This window comes from Diabrotica virgifera, chromosome 8, assembly GCF_917563875.1.
Source record: "Diabrotica virgifera virgifera chromosome 8, PGI_DIABVI_V3a".
Lineage (NCBI taxonomy): Eukaryota > Metazoa > Arthropoda > Insecta > Coleoptera > Chrysomelidae > Diabrotica > Diabrotica virgifera.
In genome coordinates this window covers 181,338,061-181,363,688 of record NC_065450.1, presented here as the reverse complement: position 1 = coordinate 181,363,688, position 25,628 = coordinate 181,338,061, and the positions used below count along the sequence as shown (strand labels likewise).

At 34.1% G+C, this 25,628-nt stretch overlaps 1 protein-coding gene across 2 annotated transcripts in view; it reads right to left on the bottom strand.

Annotated features, from left to right (window-relative positions):
* Positions 1 to 3,031: 3,031 nt before the first annotated feature.
* Positions 3,032 to 25,628, bottom strand: part of LOC126878440 (elongation of very long chain fatty acids protein 1-like) — a 69,161-nt gene continuing 46,564 nt past the window's right edge. For both annotated transcript variants that reach the window (XM_050659904.1, XM_050659905.1), the window contains one exon: positions 3,032 to 3,249. In XM_050659904.1, coding sequence (XP_050515861.1) covers positions 3,067 to 3,249 — 183 coding nt within the window. In that variant the 3' untranslated portion in view covers positions 3,032 to 3,066. The remainder of the gene's footprint in view (positions 3,250 to 25,628) is intronic.

The following is a 25,628-nucleotide window of genomic DNA, read 5'->3' as shown; positions in this document are numbered from 1 at the left end:
TTATTTTTAAATTATGATTTTTTGGCGTAGATTTATTTATCTAGTAGGTATGTAATGCTTTGATTTACATACTTAATTTGATTACCAACAAAAGTTCTACCAATCTTCATCTAATATATTGTTTTCTTACTGTTTTGTTATATTTTTATATTTTCTTCCACAAAATTTAAACTACATAATTTCATTTTCAAACCAACTGTCAAACAGTAAAACGTTCAGTTACCGTATTTTTCCCCATGATAAATATTGTGGGATTGGACGAGTGAGTCTACGCTTCGGTTACGAGTCAAAGCGGCACGAAATTCAAGGGTTCAATTCCCGATGCAAGTTTTATTTTTTTATTTTTTATGCATGTTATGATTGTAAGTATATTTGTTATATAATTTTTTTTTCAGAAAATGCGTATTTAAAATTTTTGCCAACAATTATTATCGTTCAGAAATCATTTTTTCTTTGTGGCATTTTTCAATGTGTTTGTGTGCGTTTTATTCTTTTATTTTTTTAAATTTTTGGTATTGTCTTAAAAATCACATAATATGTAGTAGAAGTATAACTTCTTACGTGCGTACAAAGTACACACACATTCTTGTTTTTTTTTATTGGAAAATGAACGTATTCGCTCGCCAATAACTTAAAAAGTATTGACTTAGTGGAAAAACCCTAGAACTAGAAAAAAGTTGCTAAGCAGTCAGTTTATCCACTTCCTGACTTATTTTGAACTTATATTTTTTCACCCCCAGAAGAGGTGGTACTCACTCCTAGGGCAAAAGCACACATCAGCATGGAAGCCCGTATAAAAAAATTTAAGGGGAGGGGGTAGACGTGAAGATGTTGTTTGTATACCTTGGGGACAATATATAGTTTAAAGCACCCAAAAAGCTCACGGCCCCCCTGTTTTACCCCCTACTATTACTTTTTTTTTGACATGCTGTGTAAAATGTGTATGCCAAATTCCATATTAATCCACGCGGTGCTTTAAAATTAGGAGCAAAATCCGCGAGTAAATGGATTAATAACTATTTTTTTTTTTATTTTTATACGAACCAGCTGCAGCTACTTTGTATAACAATCTGATCACTGAGCAATCAATGATCAAGAAGATCAATATAAACACATACGAATACTTATACATATTTGTGAATATAAATGAATATAATTATGTATTACATAAAATCATCCGAATCAAATTTTATCCTCCTTAAGCATTTTTTGGGCAGTTTTAAGCAAATTTGAGCAATTAGGGGTAGTTTGCAAGCTTAAAGATGACATTTTAAAGGGTCGAAGTAGTCAATAAATATAGTTAGAGTATTAGACAATCATTTTGTACTGCATCTGAACAAATTTCACCCTGTTTAAGCTTTTTTATAGGTTTTAGCAATAAAGGGTTGTTTTCACCCTTAAAAAATAATTTTTTAAGGGTTGAAATACTCAGAAATTATATTAAGAATATCAAACCATTATTACATAAATCATTCGAGTCAAAGTTTATCCTCTTTAAACATTTTTGAGCAATTTTGAGCAAATTTGAGCAATTAGGAGTAGTGTTCACCCTTAACCCGGCATTGGTCGCTAGGTAGGTTGTTACGCAAGTGGTCGCGCATGAGATTTTCTCTCACATATCCAACTTTTGCCTTTCTTTACAAAATTTTACAAAAAAGATGAGGTTTTATCAACAATAAAGCCAGTTGCTTTAAACAGTCACGACGTTTTTCTGTTTTATTATTATTATCTTTAATATAAAATGTGACTATTGATGACGCCAATATTTAACATTGAAAAATATATGGTAAGTGACCATCTACAACTAACCCATGAAACAGAAAATATAGGATTTTCTTAAAAAGATATTATTTTAGGTTTTAAGGGGAAAAATAAAATTAATTTTTATACACAGTTGGTGACGCCGGTCGCTTGATGAGAGAATCTCTCACATGAAGCGCACTGACTCAACTGGTGATACTAAGTAAACTGGGCACTATCTGAGTGGACGAGTCTATTATACTGTCGAGGGAGGATAGTTAGGAGACTAGAAGGAACTACAGCGCGTATAATTTACCAGAAAAAAAAGGTTGTGCGCAATTGTCTGAAACCGTGAGAGAAAATCTCATATAGCGACTGGCGGGTTAAAAATGGACTTTTAAAGGGTTGAAAGAGTCAGTGAATATAGTTAGAGTATTAGACAATCATTTTTTACTGAATCTGAACAAATTTCACCCTTTTTAAGCTGTATTATAGGTTTTAGCAATAAGGGGTGGTTTTCTCCCTTAAAAAATAAAAAGCGCACATCAGTACCTACATAGTTGTTTAAACTCTAGATTTTAATTGCGAAGCGCATTCAATGAATCATATGTGATTTGCCTAATATGTATGCTAATTATGTCATGTGTGAATGATGATCATGATCATAATATGTGACCGGTAAAATTGTTTTTAGAAAAACGCTGAAAAGACTATTTAGTGATAATAAAAATCGATATTTACTGCAGTTACATGATATTTAATATTAAAATAGTATTGGATGTGGTAGAATGTAGACTCCTTGTATAATTACTAATTACCAATTGAACAGTGAAACTGTCAGATAAATTTTCCGATTCAATCATTTCCTCTGTTCACAGTTCTGTGTTTTGTTTTTGAGTAGGTATTTCATTTTCTAGACAACATAAATGTTCGGTGTGGAAAGAATTAATAAGTGCGTGGAGCGCGGAAAAGTGTACACACATAAACATGATTTAAGAAGACATATAAAAAGTTCGAAGTAGGCAACCCAAATTACACGACGCAAAGTAGTGGGTCAGGATCTAGAATCGAGTAAAAACTATTGCTAGAGAGTTTATTCAATCGATTGCTCGTATCGAGAGCCATTATATTCGAGCTAATTCTATCAGAGAATAATATATGACGGTAGGTATGCATGTCTCTGTATACATCATGTGTAATTTCAACAACGTCAGAGAGAGAGAGAGAGAGAGAGAGAGAGAGAGAGAGAGAGAGAGAGAGAGAGAGAGAGAGAGAGAGAGAGAGAGAGACATTTATTATACATTAATATTTATTTAATAATTACAATTAGTTTTTTTTACCTACACTCTTTTGACCATTTATATATGATTTAATGTAAAATCTTACAAATAAGTTGATCATAAACACATTTTGCAGATTCCATATAAGTAAACTATACGTTGGCACTGATATACAGCCTGGAATAAGTTTCGCTATTGTCAACGAAAACAATATCACATTCAGTTGCACCTACAAAATATATCAAAGATATTAAATTAATATAGATATCTAAATGTAAATGCTAAATAATGCTAAATACCATTTACTATTTGTATTGGGAGTCAGCCACAATTTTATTTAAATGTAAAATTTTGGCTTATTCCCAATAAACAGTGGCGGCTGGCAAGGGAGGCTTAGCCTCCCCATGAATTTTTTACACATGCTACACTTTTTTGTTTACTTTGCTATTTTGCTTCGCGTTAGAGATATCGGAAAAAGTTATTTGAACAAGTTGTTCCAAATAATGTTCTAACCCCATATACCAAATTTCGTCACAAAATTCGCACTTTTAATTTTTTCATTATTTGTAGTCAGGATCCTAGAACTGGAGCGGAGACTGCTGGCCGGAAAATCTCACTTGCTAATGCCGCGCAGCCCAGCAGCGTTTACGGAGACCCTGTCTCCTTAGAGCTGCAATATATTTATAGTATACAGTAAAACCTGTGTTAACGGCCACCTGTCAAAACCGGCCACCTGAACTAGCCGGTCAGTTTCAAAATTCCCCAAACCAAAATTTGTGGACTACAAAACCTGGTATTAGCGGCCACCTTTTTATATCGGCCAATAGTTCGGTAATTTTTAGTGACCGTTATTGACAGGTTTTACTGTAGTTTAACGTACACGCTGCCCGGAGATTGGACAAGGGCGACTGATCGGCCAGCAGCCTTCTCTGCAATTTTAGGATCCTGACTACAAATAATGAAAAAAATAAAAGTGCGAATTTTGTGATGAAATTTGGTATGTGCGGTTACAATAATATTTGGAACAACTTGTGCAAATAACTTTTTCCTATATCTGTAATGCAAAGCAAAATATCGGTAATTTACCGTGTTTTTGAATTCGCAGTAAGCCGCTTTTAGAATTAAAAAAATTCAGTTGAGTATCTTAAAAAATGCGGCCCTTCAACCTGTATGTACTGCATAAGTTGAAATCTGTATTTATTTTGATATGCATATCTACTTATAGAGATAGAATTGTTAACAAATAAACGACACACACTTTGGTAATACACTTTTACAATTTGACTAACTATTTTTAACCTTCCGTTAGTCGCGCGGTCTACGATCGTAGACCACTGTCCTTTAAGTGGTCTCGAATTCCAGAAAACTGCACATACGCCCCCATCCTGCTTAGTAGCTGTCACTAATCTTCAGTTTGATAAACGCCGCCGATCTATTTGCATTATTTTTTAACCATTATTCAAAGAGCACTGGTCTACAACCGTAGATCGCGCGACTAAGCGCGTTCCAGTTTTTAGTTGTATATACAGTATGTCCCTGTAAGTTGTATCCATATGGAAAACTTTTTTATTATTAATTTTACGAAAAAGAGTTATTCTTTATAAAAAGTTCTGCATGGTCCAATACCCAAGACTCAACCATCAGATATCAAATTTTATGAATGTTATACAAAGTATGTCAAAAAGTTTGAATTTCACTCAAGAGTAAAGTAGCTTTATTTTTCACAATATTGAAACTTGCTATTATGAACAGTTGTTTGAAATTAAAAACTATATTCTAATACGCAATTACATCCTTCTAATTGAAAATTTTTTTTTTTTTTAATTAACATTAGATAATTATTATGTAACATTATTTTCAGTAATTTCAATTCTGATAACTCTTTTATTATGAATTTTACGAAAAAAAGTGATTCTTAATAAAAAGTTCTGGATGGTCTAAACCCTAAAATACACCCATCTTATTTCAAATTTTATCGATTTTGTACGAGGTATGTCAAAAAAGATAAATTTAGATCAAAAGTAAAGTACCTTTATAGTTCAGAATATTTCAATTAGAGGGATGTAATTACATACTGAAACAGTTTTTAATTCTAAATAATTGTTCATGATAACAATTTTCGATATTTTGAAAAATAAACGTATTTTACTCCTGAACGAAATTCATATTTTTTGACAAACCTCGAATAAAACTGATAAAATTTGACATAAGATTGTTGTATCTTAGGTTTTAGACCATGCAGAACCTTTTATTAAGAATCACTTTTTTTCGTAAAATGAATAATAAAAGAGTTATCTGAATTAAAATAACTGAAAATAAGGTTAGTTATCCATATTTTTTCAAAAAAAAAAATTTTTTTCAATTAGAAGGATGTAATTTCATACTAGAATATAGTTTTTAATTCCAAACAACTTTTCATAATAGCAATGTTCAATATTGTGAAACAAACATACCTCGTATAATATTCAAAAAATTTGATACTTGATGGTTAAATCTCAGGTTTTGGACCATGCAGAGCTTTTTATGAAGATTGACTTTTTTCGTAAAATTAATAATAAAAAAGTTTTCCATATGGATACCACTTACAGGGACATACTGTATAAAGCTAATACTTATATAGCCTGCTGTGTATATAAAGCTAATAACATAAATGAAAAAATTTCAAGAAGCGACTTTAATGAAGGCTTAGGGAAATAATCAAATCAAAAATTGAATATGGATCAACTATACCTCCCCTGCTAAGAAAACTTAGACGATGAGCTCGCGTACTGCCCGGAGTTCAAGAAGTCGTATCCTTCTCCCTAGTCCCTAATATTCCAACAAATTACGTGGGATAATGTTGTATTGGTCCACGAATTTGCAATAAGTCAACAAGAAGGTCATGCCAAAAATGTGACAAATTTTGCTGCAATAATCATCCCAGGGCAGCGTTTCTCAACCTTTTACCCTTTGCGACCCAATCTTCCATAATTATTTTCAACGCGCCCCCCCTCGTTCAATAATTTTGACAAAAAACAGTAAAATCTTACTTTTTAGTATTGAGTGCTCTTTAAGATTATAACTCCTATTCATTGTTCATGTGTATTTTATTTTTTATTTTGTCAGAATTTTGTTTTGCTTTGATTTTAGTAAATTAGTTAATGATGTTGGTGTATTTTTTTATATGCTCACGCCCCCCCCCCATTCCTAAAAGCGCGCCCCCATAGGGGGCGCGCCCCACAGGTTGAGAATCGCTGTCTCAGGGACATTTGCAGTGAATGTTTGACGGACTAAAATTGTGCCACTTTTACCATTTAATAGTTTTGTTCTTTGTTTACTTTTTTCCTTTTCTTTATTATTCGTCACTATTGGTCATTTTGTAAGTTCAAAATAAAAAAGATTTGTGTTTTTTACTAAACTGAGCTTATCTTTGTGACCATTTTCATTTACTTGCGAATAAACACCCAAAAAATCATGACCTCGTCTTTAACTTTACCACTGTCAAAAATGATGAAAGGCAAGAAACAAAACATGTCTAATATCGAAGTATAGACATAGATAAACATATTATTAACCATTACTTTGTTAATTTTGTCAAAATCCGGTATTATATGACAAAAAACTATTGGTCTACAATCGTAGACCGCGCGACTAAGCTCGTCAGCCGCGCGTTAGGAATAACGTAGGGTTAAAATGATATGATATTATGAAATTATGAATTATAATGGTATTATCAAATGTAAATAAAAAATTGTCAAAAAATTGGGGCTTTAAATTAAATTGTTTTAGCGGATTTTTTTGCTATTGCAAATTTGTCTAGATATTTTACAGCTAGGTATAGCCTCCCCTATGGTAAAAATCACGAGCCGCCACTGCCAATAAACATTGTAAATTGTATTAATATGTCTGAATAAACTAGCTTCAGAACTAAAGGGCGAATCTCGTTAAGATAAGCAAAAAGCCCCTAGTACCAGAATTTATTTTTTTTATGTTTTTTTTACCATTTATGTGATATAAATAAAACTGAGCTCAATTTTAAACCCTCAAAAATCCGAAAAACTAGTTTTTACGGAATTTTTGGAAATTTCCTACGTTTTATAGACTTCAGTTTATTGAATTTTGTACATTAAAGAATAAAATAGAAATGTGCTTTATTGTCATTGAAAATTGAACAATTTTATAGAGAAAGCTTACAGATAGTCATAAAAACAAAACAATAAAAACAAATTTTACTAAAAATAAATAAATGGTCCATCTAAATAAAAAATAATGAAGTAAAACAAAAACAATCTTTTGCAAAATTTAAATAAATTGAACATTGTATGATCTACTTTATTAATCTATGACACCCAAAAAGAAATACTGGTTGCAAATAAGGGTACTGTAATTTTTTAGTTAAGTATTTATTAAGAAACTGTTATTCTGAATAATATGGTCTTTTAGATAGATAGGCTTTTGTCATTTTTCGGAACTTGGTGAAATATTTTGCAAATTTGAGTAAAATTTAAATTACAACCATCTCCCTCTACACTTCTTCAGATATGACCTTATCGCTTGTTATGAGAGAACCCAGATAAAGGATACTAGTGGTATGTGCTACTATTTTCACAAAAAGAAATAGAAAAGTAAAACAACGGTTGCCTTCCGCCTAGTGAACAAGACGATAATGCTCGAAAAAAAAGTAAAAATAAATAAATTATACTAAATATTTAATTTCAATTAAATTAAATTAAAATAATTTAAAATTTAGTAAGAAAGACCAGCTGCTACTTTAATGGGTACCTCCCATCAAAATAGGTAAAATTCGCTCATTCCCAGAATTCAATTTTTTTAATTATTTTACGTCCCATGTGAATAAAAAATAAGACAGCGCAATTTTAGCCCGACTACCAAAAATCGGAATATTTATGTTTTAGTGTCTTCTAAAAAAAACTGTCTTCTTTTGAAAAAAAAAATAGATGGAGAATACCTAAACAACTTACGCTTCGCCGATGATATAGTCATAGTAGCTGAGGATCTAGGTATGGCAAGAGAGATGGTACAAGAACTCGTTGTGGCTACAGAAAATGTAGGTTTAAATATAAACATCTCGAAAACAAAAATAATGACAAATTTGGTACCCAACCAGAACATCAGTATTGTTGGGAAGGAAATAGAACTCGTAGATAGATATAAATACCTGGGACATGAAATTACGATTGGCAGGGATAACCAGACTCATGAACTGAAGAGAAGAATAGGTCTTGGGTGGACAGAATTTGGAAAACTGAGAGAAACTTTTAAAAGTGAGATGCCCACATGCCTAAAGAGAAAGGTATTTGATCAGTGCGTCCTCCCAGTCTTGACGTACGGATCAGAAACACTCACCTTAACAAAAGCCTCGGCTACCAAACTAAGAGTCACGCAGAGAAGAATGGAGTGGTCAATGTTAGGAATAACTCTGCGAGACAAAATCAGAAACGAAGAAATCAGGAGAAGAACAAAGGTGACTGACGTCATCGAGAGGATAGCCAGGTTGAAGTGGAGATGGGCAGGACACATAGCCAGAATGACAGATGGGCGATGGACGAAGAGGTTATTGGAATGGAGGCCAAGAGAAGACAAGAGAAGCGTCATGACATGAGAGCGGCGCAGGATAGATGGGGTTGGAAACGAGGGGAGGAGGCCTATGTTGAGCAGTGGACTTTTGAGGCTGGATGATGAGTGTCTTCTTCTTCTTCTTCCTCTTTATAAGCAATTCTGCTTGTTCATTGGTGGATTGATACCTCTATGGAAGGTTGTCACTCCATCTTTTGCGCGGTCGGCCGATACTTCTTCTATCGATTGGTGATTTATCTCGTGCTATTTTGACCACACGTGTCTCCCCCATTCTGGTTATGTGGTTGTTCCATTCTTTTTTTGTTATTTAGTGTCCATTCGTTTATACATTGTACGTTACATTGTCTTCTAATATCTTCGCTCCTCTTTCGATCTCTTAGTGTATTTCCTGTAATTATTCTCAGTACTCTCATCTCTGCCGTTTCTAGTAGTCTTTGTATTGTGGCTGTATCGGGTCTTGTTTCTGATGCATATGTCATTATTGGTCTTACACTGGCTTTATAAATTCTTGACTTCATCCCAGTGTTAATATGTCGGTTTTGCCATATAGTGTCATTAAGGCATCCCGCCAATCTATTTGCTTTTTGTACTTGAATTTTCACTTCTTTTTCTAGGTCTCCGTAACTTGACAATGTAATTCCAAGGTATTTTACTTCCATTACTTGTTCAATACTGATACCATCAATTTCTATTTTGCATCTGATTGGTTCTTTACTGATTACTATTGTTTTGGTTTTCTGAGATGAAATTGTCATATTGAATTCTTTTGCTCTTACATATATTAAGTCCGTGGACTAATCTTTGCAGACTATCTTCATCTTGGGCTATCAATATTGCGTCGTCTGCGTAGCAGAGTATTTTTACTTCTTTGTTTCCTATTCTATATCATCTTCCATTGTTGACGTTTTCGATGATTTCATCCATGATTAAATTGAAAAGCATAGGATTCAATGAGTCTCCCTGACTTATTCCGCTGCCTATATCTATAGGATCTGTAAGTTGTCCATCTATTCTGACTTCCATTTTGTTGTTTTGGTAGATGTTCTCAATAGTTTTTATGATATCTAGAGGGACTTGTCTATTATACAGAAGATGGATTACATCTTTGAGTCTTACTCTGTCAAATGCTTTCTTTAAGTCAATCAGACATAGAAATGCTGTAATTGCTGCAGACATAGAAATGATATCTCAGTAATTTGCTGTAATTTCTTTTAGTGTGATGTAATCAGTTTTAAAGTTTCACACGCATAATTAACACTTTTACAAACATGTCTATTTTTTATAGACTCTTAAGTTAAGTGTACCTAAATGCAAATGCATTTCGAGGTTATGAGGTTTACATTTGGAGATGGCTGCAGGTCTATTTTTTTTATTTTGTGTATTGTGTCCAAAATGTATTTTAATTTTTTTTAGATTTTTCCGTAAGGTGCTGCCTTTATTCAAAAAACTGATTTTTAGTAAGTTTTTTCGATTCTTGAAGGAAGACCTAACGGAAAATTAGACCTTAACGGAAGGAAAATCTAAAAAAAAATTAGAAATATAGTCTTTGATAAAATACATATTTATAATAAAAAAATTACTCCCGAAGCCTTCTCCAAAAAAAGTTTTACGCATCTTTCAAAAATAAATAAAATAAAAATACATACAATAGTTACTTTCCTAACAAGTGCAGAAAGTTATACTTTTCCGAACGCGACTGCAGTTTGCCGAACGACACGAAGCGGCAGTTCGGCAAGCAGTCGAGTGCGGAAAAGAGACTTTCTGCAAGCGTTAGGGGCAATATTTTTTCTACGAGTCTTTAAAAAATGACCAAATCTTAATCAATTAATTTAATTAATATGAAAATACATACACAAATGAATTATTTGACAAGGTTGTCAATACCAAAGTTTCAGCATAATTGGTTAGCATGACGACGATCTTGGTTTCCATGACGACGATTTAAAACCACTGTTATTGTGTACTGATTTGACTTTCGAATATTATGTCAAAATTATTTTATTTCATCGAATTCTCAGTGGTAATTGCACAAGAGCTCTAAAACTCTATATTAATTTTAGAGATCGAGTGTAATTTGTTGCGATTATTTCATGAATAAAACTGTTCAAAACCAAAATTGTATTGTAATTTATTTATGTAAGTACAAATTAGTACAATTAAACAAACAGTTGTTACAAATATTAATTTGACTGTTGAAAGTCATCATTTTATAATTTTTAAAACATTAATTGTCATTAATGTCACTGAATGTATTTTTTCGTAGCAACGAAGGGCATATGACGTAATATACTTGACGGCGGGAAATTATCAAAAATTATCGATTTAATTTTTGCCCAATGACAACACATTTGAGTAAAAATGAAGCATTATTTTCTTATTTATTCTTACTGTCGTGTGATATCCGTAAGATTATTTTTTAATACGTATATTATGGATATTTTCTTAAATGTGATAGTTGTCAAAACTAGGAAACTGGTTGCCATTAAACAGAAAAAATCTACATAAAAAAATCTATCGGTAATTTTCTACAGTAGATAATTCTCAGTTTAATTTTAATCTGATTGGACAGAATTAAACATGTGATAAAATATCTTACTATACGATTGGAAGTTAAAATCATTAAAAAATAATCGCGTTAATTTCATTAAAACATGAACACAATAAGATATATTTGAAATAAATTAGTAAATAATATCTAAATATTAGTTTATTGCATGTATTATAATTACTTTAAGGCCCTATTAACATATCTAAATTAACACGCGTGCGGAAAAGTAAAGCGCGCGCGGAAAAGTAACACGCGTGCGGAAAAGTAAAACTTTCTAAACTAAAATGCGCGCGCGAAAGTAGACATTTTTGCACGCTCGTAGAAAAATACATTTTACGTTATGTACACTCAAGCTACGTCTTTACAAAAAATATGCATGCTTTGTAAAAGCATCAACTGTGGATGTGAATTTTTGAAATTTTTAAATTGATTGCACCCTACCTAAAAAATATAAAATAAAAACGAAAAAATTACGCTTTTGTTGATGGGTAAAGGGAGGGGGTGTAGGGTTAAAATTGTGCTGAGTATAATTATACAGTCGAACCCGCTTAATCGAATAGCCTTCGTGCCAAGCAAAACTATTCCTATAACCGATATATTTTAATAACCGATCATTGGTGGCTAGTAGAAACGTTTCCAGACCTCAAATTTCTATTTCTTAAAGCGGGATATTCTTATAACAGGTATTCTAATAAGCGGGTTTGACATGTTTAATTACGTAGATTAATATAGAGTCTAAACATGACATCAACTATTTTGTGACAACAAGATCATATTTCTCATAATTTCTATCTCCCTAATTCAAGAAAGGTCTCGAATTAATTCTCTATAAGATCAGTTGATAAATAAAAATGTAAATTAATCCAAACAATCAATAGTATCAAAAGCAAATCTTCGTGCATTACTGATGGACTATCGCTAAAATTTTTCCCTAATCTCCCTGAAAATGTGTTGGAAGTCCTCATCTCACTAAATAATGATAATTTTAAGAAAGGTAAATTTCCAGAGTGCCTAAATAGGCCAGGGTAATATGACAAAAATATACCCTGTTCACGACAATTCAACAGCCAGGGTACTGAAGCGTTTTTTCGACAGGTAATACGTATAAGAACAAATTGTAACTATGTCTTGCGTAGGAACTGGCGGCCATTTTTATTTATAAACAAATTAGTGTCAATTCGGTATCCCGAATAAAGTACGTGCCTCCTAGTGGCGGGATACGGCAACAATACATTGACTTATAGGGCAGTCCTTACAGTAGGGACCCTGGCCTATACAGAAAAATGAAGGCGGGTGTGGGTAATACTGCACTTTGGTTGCATTGGTGGTGTATTGGCTAAACGTGCAGGGCAGGGTATGGTGCTGATAGAAAAGGCATTCAGGCATCAAATATCCAAAAAATCTTTTCAGGTTTTCAGGCCATTATAATGAAAAGACCTTCTCCAACGCAATAAAAACTTATACTGAAATGATGCCATCTCCAGAGGTCAAATATTCCGGAAGTAAAATGAGCCTCCGTTCGGATCTCCGGATGAGGGCTATCTCAGGTGGAACACCATTACAGGTTAGAAAAATCAGGATAGGGTCTTGGAATCTTGGTAGTCTTACAGGTAAGAGTCTGGAGTTAGTGGATGAGCTCAAACGAAGAAGAGTTCAAATTGCTTTTATTCAAGAAACTAGGTGGAAAGGACAAAGGGCGAAAGAACTAGGTGAAGGATACAAATTGTGGTATGTAGGGAGTAGTAACACTAGAACTGGAGTTGGTATAATTGCTGATAGTGAAATGAAAGGTAACGTAGTACAAGTTGTAAAAACGAGTGATAGAACGATGTCAGTGAAATTTGTAATTGATAAAGAGGTATTGAATTTTGTGTGTGTATGTTCCTCAAACAGGTCTGGGTGAGAATGAAAGAAGAGCTTTTTATGACCAATTAGGAGACGTACTGAGTGATATTCCAAGCAGAGGAGAAAGTTATAATAGGAGGTGATTTCAGTGCACATGTGGGCCATGCCAAGACAGGATATAAAACAATACATGGGGGATTAGGCTTTGGAACTAGAAATGAAGCTGGAGATGACATGCTTGAATTAGCAACAGCATTGAATATGGCGATTGTTAACGCATTCTTTAAAAAGAGAGAAACTCAACTTATTACCTGCAAAAGTGGACAACATCAGTCCCAAAAAGACTACTTCATGATAAGGAAAGAAGACATAGGTAAATGCAAGAACTGCAAGGTAATAGTTAGTGAGACAGTAAGCCAACAACATAAGCTGCTTATTCTGGACAGCGAAGTAAAAAAGCGAAACTAAACAAAAATATCGGAAAAGACCACAAAAAATCAAGTGGTGAATGCTAAAAGATGAGAAAGAAGGTCTATTCAGGGAAAGGATAGTAGTAAAAATATGTTGGAACATAAAAGAAAGCCCTAACACAATTTATAGAAAAATAGCCAATATTATTAGAGAGACGGCTATCGAAATACTTGGGAAAACGTCAGGAAAGAAGTTTGAGGATAAAGATACTTGGTGGTGGTCAAATGAAATACAAGGAAGAATAAAAGAGATGGGAAAATTATGTAAATATGGTAAGAAACCAGATCGGACATAGATCTTCAAAACTATATGGTCGCCAAAAAGGAAGCGAAAGTAGCAGTGGCAAATGCTAAAGCAGAAACGTATTCAAACCTATACGATCAACTTGATACCAGGGAAGGCGAAGCAAAGATAATATATAAAATAGCCAAACAGAGAGCAAAGAAAGCAAGAGATTTTAATGAGATTAGATGTATCCGAGATGAAAATAATAAAATACTAAATTACGAAAAGGATATCAAAAAGAGATAGAGAAATTATTTTGACAGTTTATTAAATGAAGAATTTGACAGACAGCCTGTGGAGTTAACGGAGAAAGTAACAGAAATGGTTACCAGAATAACAAACGAGGAAGTGGCTCAAGCGCTTCAAAAAATAAAGAAAGGAAAAGCAGTCGGACCAGATGATATTCCTGGGGAAGTATGGAGAGCATTGGGAGATACAGGAATAAGTTGGCTAGCAGGTCTATTTAATAGAATTATGGAAGTTGGACAAATGCCAGACGAATGGAGAAGCAGTATATTCGTACCTGACTACAAAAACAAGGGAGAGATACAACAATATACAAACTACAGGGCTATAAAACTACTTAGCCACACGATGAAAATATGAGAGAGAGAGAGAGAGTAAATGATAGACGGATACGTGAAGAAACCAAAATATCCGATAATCAATTTGGCTTTATGCGGGGCAAATCAACAACAGATGCAATTTTCATTGTAAGGCAACTAATGGAAAAATACAGGAATAAAGAGACCAACGCTCATATGATATTTATTGATCTTGAGAATGAATATGATTGAAGGTTCCTCGAGAGATTCTGTGGTGGGTACTCAATAAGAAAGGAGTCCCTGGCGAATATGTAAAGATTGTGAGAGATATGTATGAGGGAGTAACGACTAGTGTTAGGACAGGTGTGGGAGAGACTGATAAATGTCAGGTGAATGTAGGATTGCACCAAGGCTCGGTGCTTAGTTCTTATTTATTCTCATTAGTTTTGGACCCGATAACAGCGAAACTACAGGGTAGCATTCCATGGTGCCTAATGTATGCTGATGATGTAGTGTTAATAGGAAATTGTGAAAGAGACTTAGAACAAAAACTGGAACAGTGGAGAAGGGCTCTGGAGGAAAAAGGTTTAAAACTTAGTAGGACAAAAACAGAGTATTTGGACTGTTCATTTAAAGATGAAGTTACTACAAATAAAATGGTATCTTTAGATGGTGAAATGATTGTGAAAAGCAATAGTTTGAAGTACCTAGGATCGGTATTACAGAGTAATGGAGAAATAGATGGAGATGTATGCAGTAGAATTAGGGCTTGATGGATGAAGTGGAAAGAAGCGAGTAGTGTGTTGTGTGAGAGAAAAATTCCAATGAAGCTGAAGGGAAAATTCTATAAAACAGCCATAAGACCGGCTATGATGTACGGAACTGAATGGTGGGCAGTAGGGTGGATCGAAAATCGAACTTTCGAAAACTGTTTTGAAATAGTGCGCAAAAGTTGCCAACCTAATCCTGTTAAAAACCTAATCTTTATTTGTGATTTTTCAAAAAAAATTTCATCTTCTTCCCTCTACCGGGGGTTGAAAAAATAAAAAAAAAATACGAACTTATGATTTTAATTGAAAAGATAAGTAATAAGTACATGTTATTATTATAAAAATGATACCCAATTGAAATATTTTTGACATATGTAATATTTATTCTTCTACCCACTTCCTACCCTCCCCCTTAATTTTGATTATCTATTGTTTGTAGTCTCTTTTGGACTCAAATTTTGGCATATCTTTGCGCTAATCAATTTTTTCATTGATAAATTTTTTTCTTTTTTGTGACCCAATAACCGATGAAGATGCTTCAGTTACGAGCTTCATGATTCTTTCTACAGATTGGGTGTGACAGGGAAATGTAGCGGTGTCAACGATTTTCTCAGGAGATCCGGAAATAATATTTTTCAAATCCTCTTCTTTCAAACCTTGAAGCAATGGAGGGCAAGCTATTTTATTTTTTTGTCAATCAATAAAATCAATCTAGTTATCTGCTTCAAAATTAATTTGTGGATAATAAAAGGTCGGAAGTTACATGAATTATTATTGGCCTTAGTTTTTGCATTGAGAATGCGACGAAGTGCAAGCTCTCTTATATGGGGGGGGGGGGTGTCATACAGCCTGCATAGAAGAAGATTTTCAGGATGTAAAAATAGGCATTTGTTTGAAGTACATGGTCTAAAAAACTTTTCAAATTTTGCTCTAAGTATCAATTACGCTTAATTGTTTGTAAAAAATGCTTTTCACCAATCACACATAATGAATTGCATTTGATCTGAAACCATAAAGGAGCATAAACCGCGACAATAAATTTGGTCAGTTCCGTTAATTTTAATGTTGGATTTTCAGTGCTAACATAAAGACGTATAACGCGATTCGCCAACGTTAGCCATCGAGGATGACTTAACTTTCCAGGGCTTTGGTTTAATAAACCCACATAACATTCCCCTGTAGAAATTGTGACACAAATTTGAAACAAATATTTCTGATCGGCACTAAGTCAATTAAATCTACTTGTTCTAACTCACAGTCCGGCATATTTTCGCAATACACTATTTGATTTCCTATAGTTCCTGCAAAAGCTCTTGGACTTTAAGTTTGACCGTCAAGCTTTTGGAAAAGATGCCGTAAAAGCAATTAATTAGCGTGAAGCTGACAGATAAATCTTTGTAAAGGGCGGCCTAACTTTAATTCTAGTTGAGAAATTATACCGTTATTTCTTCACGTATTTACCACAGTTCCGTCATATCCTACTACCACAAATTCTTCTAGATTTTACCTATAATCTCTAAAAAGTTTACAATACTTTGACAAATGCTTAGAGCCGATCTAGAAAGGGGTGTGACCTAATAATATGGAGCCTGGCTCTTGAACTAATGAAACGTGCTCTTTAAGTGCGGTTCTTCTGTGGGGTTAGCCTTTAATATTTTCGATAACGAAGGTTTTGGCCATTATTAGACTAGGTAACTGGTGACGCAACTAGTGGCGCAACTGGTGGACCAACTAGTGGCTCCACTAAATTAAAGCACACAAAATATTATGGGCAACTGGTGGGCGATATGGGCAACTGGTGGCGCAACCAGTTACCGTAGTCTAATAGGTATCATTTACTTAAATGCCCCGTGACGTAATAAGTCACTGGTGGAGCAACTTGGTGGCGTCACCAGTTGCCTAGTATAATACTGGCCTTCATCTTTCCTTCGGTCAAAATATATGGCCTTAAAAGTTTCGGGGGAGTTTTGCGTAAAACCTTTTCTTGATTGATCTCTTGCTCTTCTCAGTTTGTTTCTTGAAAGTCCAAAGTTGCAGCACCCCCGCCCCCGAAGATGGGACTAATAGACTAAACAAACCAGGGCCGCCAGAACCGGGCTTCTGGTAATAAGGCCAACAAATTGTTTTTTCCTCGTTTTTCAAAAGCCTGTAGAGGGCAGAAGATGTAATTTTATCCAAAAGTCGTAATAATACTTTCTTATTGTCGTTACTAAAGGTAAATTTCCAGTAGGAACGGAGGGTATTCCAATTCAATTTGTCAATTTTTTTTTTATTTTGTGATTATTACTCCAACATTTTTTTTCCTTTTTCAAAGGCCGGTAGAGGGCAGAAGATGTAATTTTATCAAAAACTTGTAATTTTTTTTAACTTGTAACAGTTTTATATTGTCGTTATTGTTATTGTCGTCATTATCGTTATATACAAAATATTGCGATAATCGATCCACCCTATTGGGCAGTGAAAAAGAAAGAGGAACAACGAATGCATGTTGCGGAAATGAGAATGCATAGATGGATGAGTGGAGTGACAAAAAAGGATAAAATTAGAAATGAGTATATTAGGGTAAGTTTAGGTGTAGCAACAATTGATGCCAAGATGACAGAACATAGGTTGAGATGGTTTGGTCATGTTCAACGTCGAGACGTTTATCACCCAATACGAAGAATAAGCTGAAATGCAGATTCCTGGAAGGAGTAGGAGAGGAAGACCAAAGAAGACCTGGGGGAGACAATAAGGCAGGACATGTTGGTAAAAGGGATTGACATTGATATGACCCAAGATAGAATTGTGTGGAGAAATGCAATTAGGGATGCCGTCCCCGCATAGGGACAAGGCAAAGAGAATGATGAAACAAGTTAGTGTCAAAAACGGCCTTTTCTCCTTTTCTTTTCAAATCAATTAAAAACATCAAGACTTATGGTTTTCTTAGTACCAACATCTTCGAGAGAATGGAAAAAGCTTTAAAATTGCGTATTACGAAGTTTGATATACTCATTAATTGTTAATACAATTGCGAAAAGAGGTCGAAATAAAAAAAAATCGCTGCAACTGTTATAAAAATAAGTGTACAGCTTTGAAATTTTTGTCATATCTAGGCTCTTTGGTGCTTTTTCTTTCATATTTTAAGAGGTAGGTGTCAAATCTTCTTAAGATACCGGTCTTGTGACTGGTTATGTGGGATTCCCTAGCCGTCGCTGAGATTACTGCACAGCCACCACGTGTGGTACACTTCCCGTCATAAAAAACTGGTACACTTTTTTTTCCCAATGTAAACCTGTGTTCAGACTGGATACAATAGCTCGTGAATCACTTCGTTGTTGCAATAACAGATAACGGAATTGCACTAAATCTCAATACAAAAAAATTACGTTTAAAAATGTATAAAGGTTTTAGATATTTATTTTTATCACTACCAATTGACCATCTTTGAAGAAACCTGGGAAAGATTGGACGAAGATGAAAATTGTGCCCATATCTTGCCACTGAGGGTTCCTAAATTAAATTGACTCTAGAGCTGCCGTGAACAGTTTAGATGAAATATTGTCTCCTTGTCTTACTCCTTTACCTAAGCTAAATTTTTCAGTGCCGTTCTGTAATCGTATACTTGATTGCCATTCGGCTTTGCTTTAGGGCTTCTCGTAATCTGCAAATTCAGACAAAAGCCTTCTCGTAATCTGCAAATGCAAGAACCAGTGGTACGCTGTATTCTGTGCATATTTTAATTAATATATATATAATATGCAAATGGTCATTGATGCCACCAATACTATACTACCCAACAAATAATTTTTAGACGAAGTAGTTTTCAATCCTAATAGTAAATTATTAATATTGAAAATATTAAAAATATTACTTAAAGATTTTTAAATTGAAAACTTATTGGTACACTTTTCTGGTGACACCTCCAAGACTTCTACAATTTGCAAGTCAAATGGATGCTGCAGTGAAGACGAGAGGGAAGGAATTCTACAGTATGCAATTCACATCCCCCGTCTGCAGCTGGTAAAGTTCCAACGGAAAAATGCACCTAGTTACTCTACGGAGTAATACGACTATAACATAAAAATGTATACCATTTTTATTCAGTTGCAATGCGAAGGCAAAACAATCTTACTTTTCAATTAGAATACGGAGTGCAGTCCAGTCCCTTGAATCGCGATTTTCGGCTCTTATTGGAGCCTTCATCGGAAAGAACGTAGGCACTGTTCTCCATATTTTAACTGATTCGCATCGAGAGGTTTTCCCACCCACTGCAACTGAAGTGATGATAGTAGGTGGCTAGCGCCATCTGGCATCGAAAGACGAAGTAGTTTTCAATTATAATAGTAAATTATTAATATTGAAAATATTAAAATATTACTAAAAGATTTTTAAATTGAAAACTTATTGGTACACTTTCCTGGTGATACCTCCAAGACTTGTACAATTTGCAAGTCAAATGGATGCTGCAGTGAAGACGAGAGGGAAGGAATTCTACAGTATGCAATTCACATCCCCCGTCTGCAGCTGGTAAAGTTCCAACGGAAAAATTTCCAAAGGTAAAGTTCCGTTGGAACTTTACCAGCTGCAGACGGGGGATGTGAATTGCATATTGTAGAATTCCTTCCCTCTCGTCTTCACTGCAGCATCCATTTGACTTGCAAATTGTAGAAGTCTTGGAGGTGTCACCAGGAAAGTGTACCAATAAATTTTCAATTTAAAAATCTTTTAGTAATATTTTTAATATTTTCAATATTAATAATTTACTATTAGGATTGAAAACTACTTCGTCTTTCAATGCCAGATGGCGCTAGCCACCTACTATCATCACTTCAGTTGCAGTGGGTGGGAAAACCTCTCGATGCGAATCAGTTAAAATATGGAGAACAGTGCCTACGTTCTTTCCGATGAAGGCTCCAATCAGAGCCGAAAATCGCGATTCAAGGGACTGGACTGCACTCCGTATTCTAATTGAAAAGTAATATTGTTTTGCCTTCGCATTGCAACTGAATAAAAATGGTATACATTTTTATTTTATAGTCGTATTACTCCGTAGAGTAACTAGGTGCATTTTTCCGTTGGAACTTTACCAGCTTCAGACGGGGGATGTGAATTGCATACTGTAGAATTCCTTCCCTCTCGTCTTCACTGCAGCATCCATTTGACTTGCAAATTGTAGAAGTCTTGGAGGTGTCACCAGGAAAGTGTACCAATAAGTTTTCAATTTAAAAATCTGTTAGTAATATTTTTAATATTTTCAATATTAATAATTTACTATTAGGATTGAAAACTACTTCGTCTTTCAATGCGAGATGGCGCTAGCCACCTACTATCATCACTTCAGTTGCAGTGGGTGGGAAAACCTCTCGATGCGAATCAGTTAAAATATGGAGAACAGTGCCCTACGTTCTTTCCGATGAAGGCTCCAATAAGAGCCGAAAATCGCGATTCAAAGGACTGGACTGCACTCCGTATTCTAATTGAAAAGTAAGATTGTTTTACCTTCGCATTGCAACTGAATAAAAATGGTATACATTTTTATTTTATAGTCGTATTACTCCGTAGAGTAACTAGGTGCATTTTTCCGTTGGAACTTTACCAGCTGCAGACGGGGGATGTGAATTGCATACTGTAGAATTCCTTCCCTCTCGTCTTCACTGCAGCATCAATTTGACTTGCAAATTGTAGATGTCTTGGAGGTGTCACCAGGAAAGTGTACCAATAAGTTTTCAATTTAAAAATCTTTAAGTAATATTTTTAATATTTTTAATATTAATAATTTACTATTTAGACTGGGAGATATTATACAGAAGTTCAGCCACGATTTTCTAAGTCCTGCCTTTTGCAATACTGGAAGGGTAGACGATGTACTTACAATCTGTGGAAACATCCACAAATTTCCTGTGACATTTTCCTGTAAAAATTAGATTTTCTCAAAAAAATAAAAATAGGGTTTTGCGATGAATTTCTAAGTCATGCCATATCCGTAGATAGACAGGATACTATCGATTTTATGAAGAAAATTTTTTGGGCGGAAGGGTTGCAAACGGGGTAACGGAGTATATATGTATACAAACATGTAAGGAAAATAATGAAATTTTCATGATTTTCTAGGTCCTGTTAACTAAATAAACTGAACATATTTATTTCAAAATGATCAAAAAAAATATTGGCATGACGTCTCCTAATGTTTAAGTATACTTGTCCCTTGGAAAATTCTGCGGAAAATTCTCACCCTGATTCCGTGATTTTCTTAGTCCTGCCTTTAAAAAGTTATAATACTCAAATACAATCAATACCTTTTTGGTACTCGGCAGGAAGGTTAAACGGTTCTTGTAAGACGGCAGGAGTCCTAGATTTGTAAGAAAATTCGTGAAAAAGTCAACAATTTTCTGAGTCATGCCATTTTGCACATGTTTCAAGAATCTTAGCATAAGTCTATTTACAAAGAGGCAGGATGGTTTTATGGTTATTTTGTATACAGGGTGGGGCATTAGTGCGGCAAAGTCCAATTACTCGTTTGTCGTAAGATATACGAAAAAAGTTATTTAGGTAAAACATGGGCCACATATAGGACTATGATTTAACAGTATTTTCTAATATACAGGGCTACCCGTTTTCACAGATGACACAAATTTATGTTTTTTTAAATGGAATACCCTGTATATTTTTACATTTTTGGATTCTACTCGATGTTCTCTTTAATAAAATATAGTGTTTTGAAATATTATACGAGGTAGTTTAAAATATAATTACGTTTTTTTGTTAATTTTGTAGGAACATTCACACCCTATATATATATTGTTAGTGATTTGATATCCAAACTTCTATTAATTTATGTTTAAACGATTATTAATATAGTCTACTATTGTCAGTTGTTAATAGTATACCAAAATGTTTAATTTTAGTATACGGGGTTGGTTGAAACTCGGAATGAGGATTTTCTGAGTTTTCTTAAATGGGACACCCTATATTTTAGTATTATAATAAAATGATATTTTATGGTACCTTTTTATTTGTTAAGCATTTTCTGTACCATATTTATATATTAATTTCGGTAGTAAATTGATACAGACAGATTACTCAGGTGGTTTTTGGGGTTTCTGAACAAGAATGTCACATTAGAACAGATCTTTACCTAGTGCTCGAGGTGAATAATATACACGCCATATTCTTAAATTAGAGATATAAGCATCCCTCTACGATTAAGAATGCTAAGTGGCTACGTATTTAACACGCTATTATACGGTGTAGAGGCCTGGACTCTCAAACAGAACAACATAAAAAATATTGAAAGTTTCGAGATGTGGTGCTACCGTCGAATGCTGAAGATAAGTTGGGTTGAAAGAATCACAAATCTTGAAGTAATACGAAGGATAGGAAGAGACCCAGAAATTTTATTAACGATAAAACGAAGAAAACTCGAGTATTTGGGTCACCTGATGAGAGGTCATAAATACGCATTACTTCAAAATATAATGCAAGGAAAAATAGAAGGAAAACGGAAACCAGTCCGTAGAAGAATGTCGTGGATGCGGAATTTGAGGGAGTGGTTTGGCTGCACCACTAATGAACTTTTTATGTCAGCTGTAAACAAAGTCAGGGTAGCCTTGATGATTTCCAATCTCCGATAGGAGTGGCACAAGAAGAAGAAGAAGATTCTTAAATTTCGAGGCTTTCAGACACTAAAGTGATGCAAGTAGATTACTCGAGGAGTTTTGTGGTTGCTGAGCATGAATACGAAATCAGAATCGACCTCCAAAAATTCTCTAAATTCGAGATCAGTCACCCTGGGCACCAGGAGCTCCGAGGGTCGGTTGTAATGTCATATTTGTGTTCGGCCATCCCAAAAACCCTCGAATAATCTGTTTTCTTTAATTTATTGCCGATATCCCACGAAACTCCAGATGACGTGCCTTAGCAGCAATTCTGGACACTAGGTGATTCGGAGGTCGGTTCTGCTTGCGTATTCGTAACTCCATAAACCTCCCAAATAACAAAATTTTGCCCTTAATACAATGATTTTGACAGGTTTATGCACTTTTTGATGCATGTTATGCACTAAAATAAAATTTCCACCCATTTTTATATCGTACACCTTTTATTTGAATTTGAAAAAAATTTTAAAAAATAAAAAAACGGTGTATTTGCCGACTTAAAGCAAGAGTAACTTTTAGTACTAGAATACCTCATAATTTAATACTCTACTCTCAAAAATGTCTAAACATTTAAAGACCAATAAGTTTTGAAATAAAATATCCATTGATCTACCCAAGACGGATGCCTATGACCAGTACTAGAAATTCACAATTGATAAAATCGATTCATCTCTGGAAGAGAAATAAACGTAGCAGTTTTCGTTTTCCTAAATAAAATTTTTCTAAATTCTTTTAAACTCAAAAAACCAAAAAACGAAAAATTTTTCAAATCGATTTTTCTAGAACACTGCGTATTCTTCTGAGTTAAAGCAAAAGTACCTTTTAGTACAAAACTATCCCAGAATTTAATAATCCAGTGTCAGAAATGCTTAAAAGTTAGACAGAAAAGTTATTCGATAAAATATCCGTTTCCGTACCCAAAACGGACCCCTATGACCGGTACTAAAAATTGACAATTGATAATTGACATTTGACAATTGACCTCTGAAAGATAAATAAGTGTACCAGTTTTCGTTTTTCCAAATAAAAGCGTTCTGCAGCTATTTTAAAGAAACTAATTACAATACTTCGAGATGCTTCTTCTAGACGAAGCATATCGAAGTAGAGGTCGTCTGCCAACCAGATGGTCTGATGACATCAAACAGATCGACAGAAACTTGATGCAGACAGCACAGGACAGAAATGCATGGAGAAGACTGAGGGAGACCTATATCCAGCATTGGATAGATCCGGGTTGAATTATGACGATGATCAATTACAAGACGCCATCTTTAAAGAGCTTTAGCTTTCCACGGAAGCATTTTTGAACTAGGTGAATTGAGTTAAATTTTCTTAAAATTATCTGAGGAATCTCCGGTGTTCGTTTGTTATGAGAGCTTCTGGACACCCTGTATAATATAATGGGTAGGTAAATTCCCTTCTATAACCAATAAATTGTAAAAATTGTTTATTTACTTTTATTGCGTTTACTTAGATAAAAATATGATCTAATCACTTAAAATAAAGATGTTACAGTTTGCTATTAGATTTGAAAAGTGTGTAAAAATTCCGAGACATTATTCAGGAAAATAATATTTAATATGATACGATTGGTTTAATGATATACAAATTAATTTTTTGTATTATTCATCTTTGCGGTTATCCTGCCAAGTTGTAAACGGTTTTAGATTAGTGTTTTTTAAGCATACTCGACATGGTATGACTCAGAAAATTATGGTGATATGAATATGTTTGTATAACACCCTGAAATAATTTTACAGACACACAATTTAATTTTTTTATACGAAATAACTATACAACCATCCTGCTTCTTTGAAAATAGATTTATATTAACCTTCTTGATATATGTGCGAAATGGCATGACTTAGAAAATCGTGTAATTTTCCACGAATTTTCTTACACATTTTTTAACTATATATAGTAAAAGAGGTGTAACTAAACATCCTGCCATTTTGAATAATGTCTACTGAAATTATTTATTTTATAACAAAATTTATTTTATGACTTAGAAAATCACGGAACCAGAGTGAAAATTTTATACAGAATTTTCCAAGAAACAAGTGCAGTTAAACATTAGGTGACGTCATGCCAACATTTTTTTGGTCATTTTGAAATAAATATGATTAATTTATTAAGTTGGCAGGACTTAGAAAATTATGAAAATTTCATTATTTTCATTACATGTTTGTATATCTGTATACTCCCTTAGTCCTTTTGCAACCGTCCTGCCCAAAAAATTTTCTTGATAAAATAGATAGTGTCCTGTTATTCTATGGATATGGCAGGACTTAGAAATTCATCGCAACTCCCAATTTTTTTTTTCATGGAAAATCTAATTTTCACAAGAAAATGTCACAGGAAACCCGTGGATTTTTCCACAAATTGTAAGTACCTTCTCTAACTTTCCAGTATTGCAAAGAGCAGGACTTAGAAAATCGTGGTTGAACTTCTGTTAATATCTCCCGGTTTAATTAGGATTGAAAACTACTTCGTCTTTCAATGCCAGATGGCGCTAGCCACCTACTATCATCACTTCAGTTGCAGTGGGTGGGAAAACCTCTCGATGTGAATCAGTTAAAATATGGAGAACAGTGCCTACGTTCTTTCCGATGAAGGCTCCAATAAGAGCCGAAAATCGCGATTCAAGGGACTGGACTGCACTCCGTATTCTAATTGAAAAGTAAGATTGTTTTGCCTTCGCATTGCAACTGAACAAAAATGGTATACATTTTTATTTTATTAAATAATTTATATTTGTGAAAACAAAAATTTGTGGGTAGAAGCGATATATTTAAACTATCACTCATAATAAACAAATAGTCCTATAATTTTCATTCCCAGCACTGGATTGGAAAAACAACAATAGAACTGTTTAGAACCGCTATAGATAGGGTAAAATGGGCCATGATGATCGGCAATGTCCTTAAGGG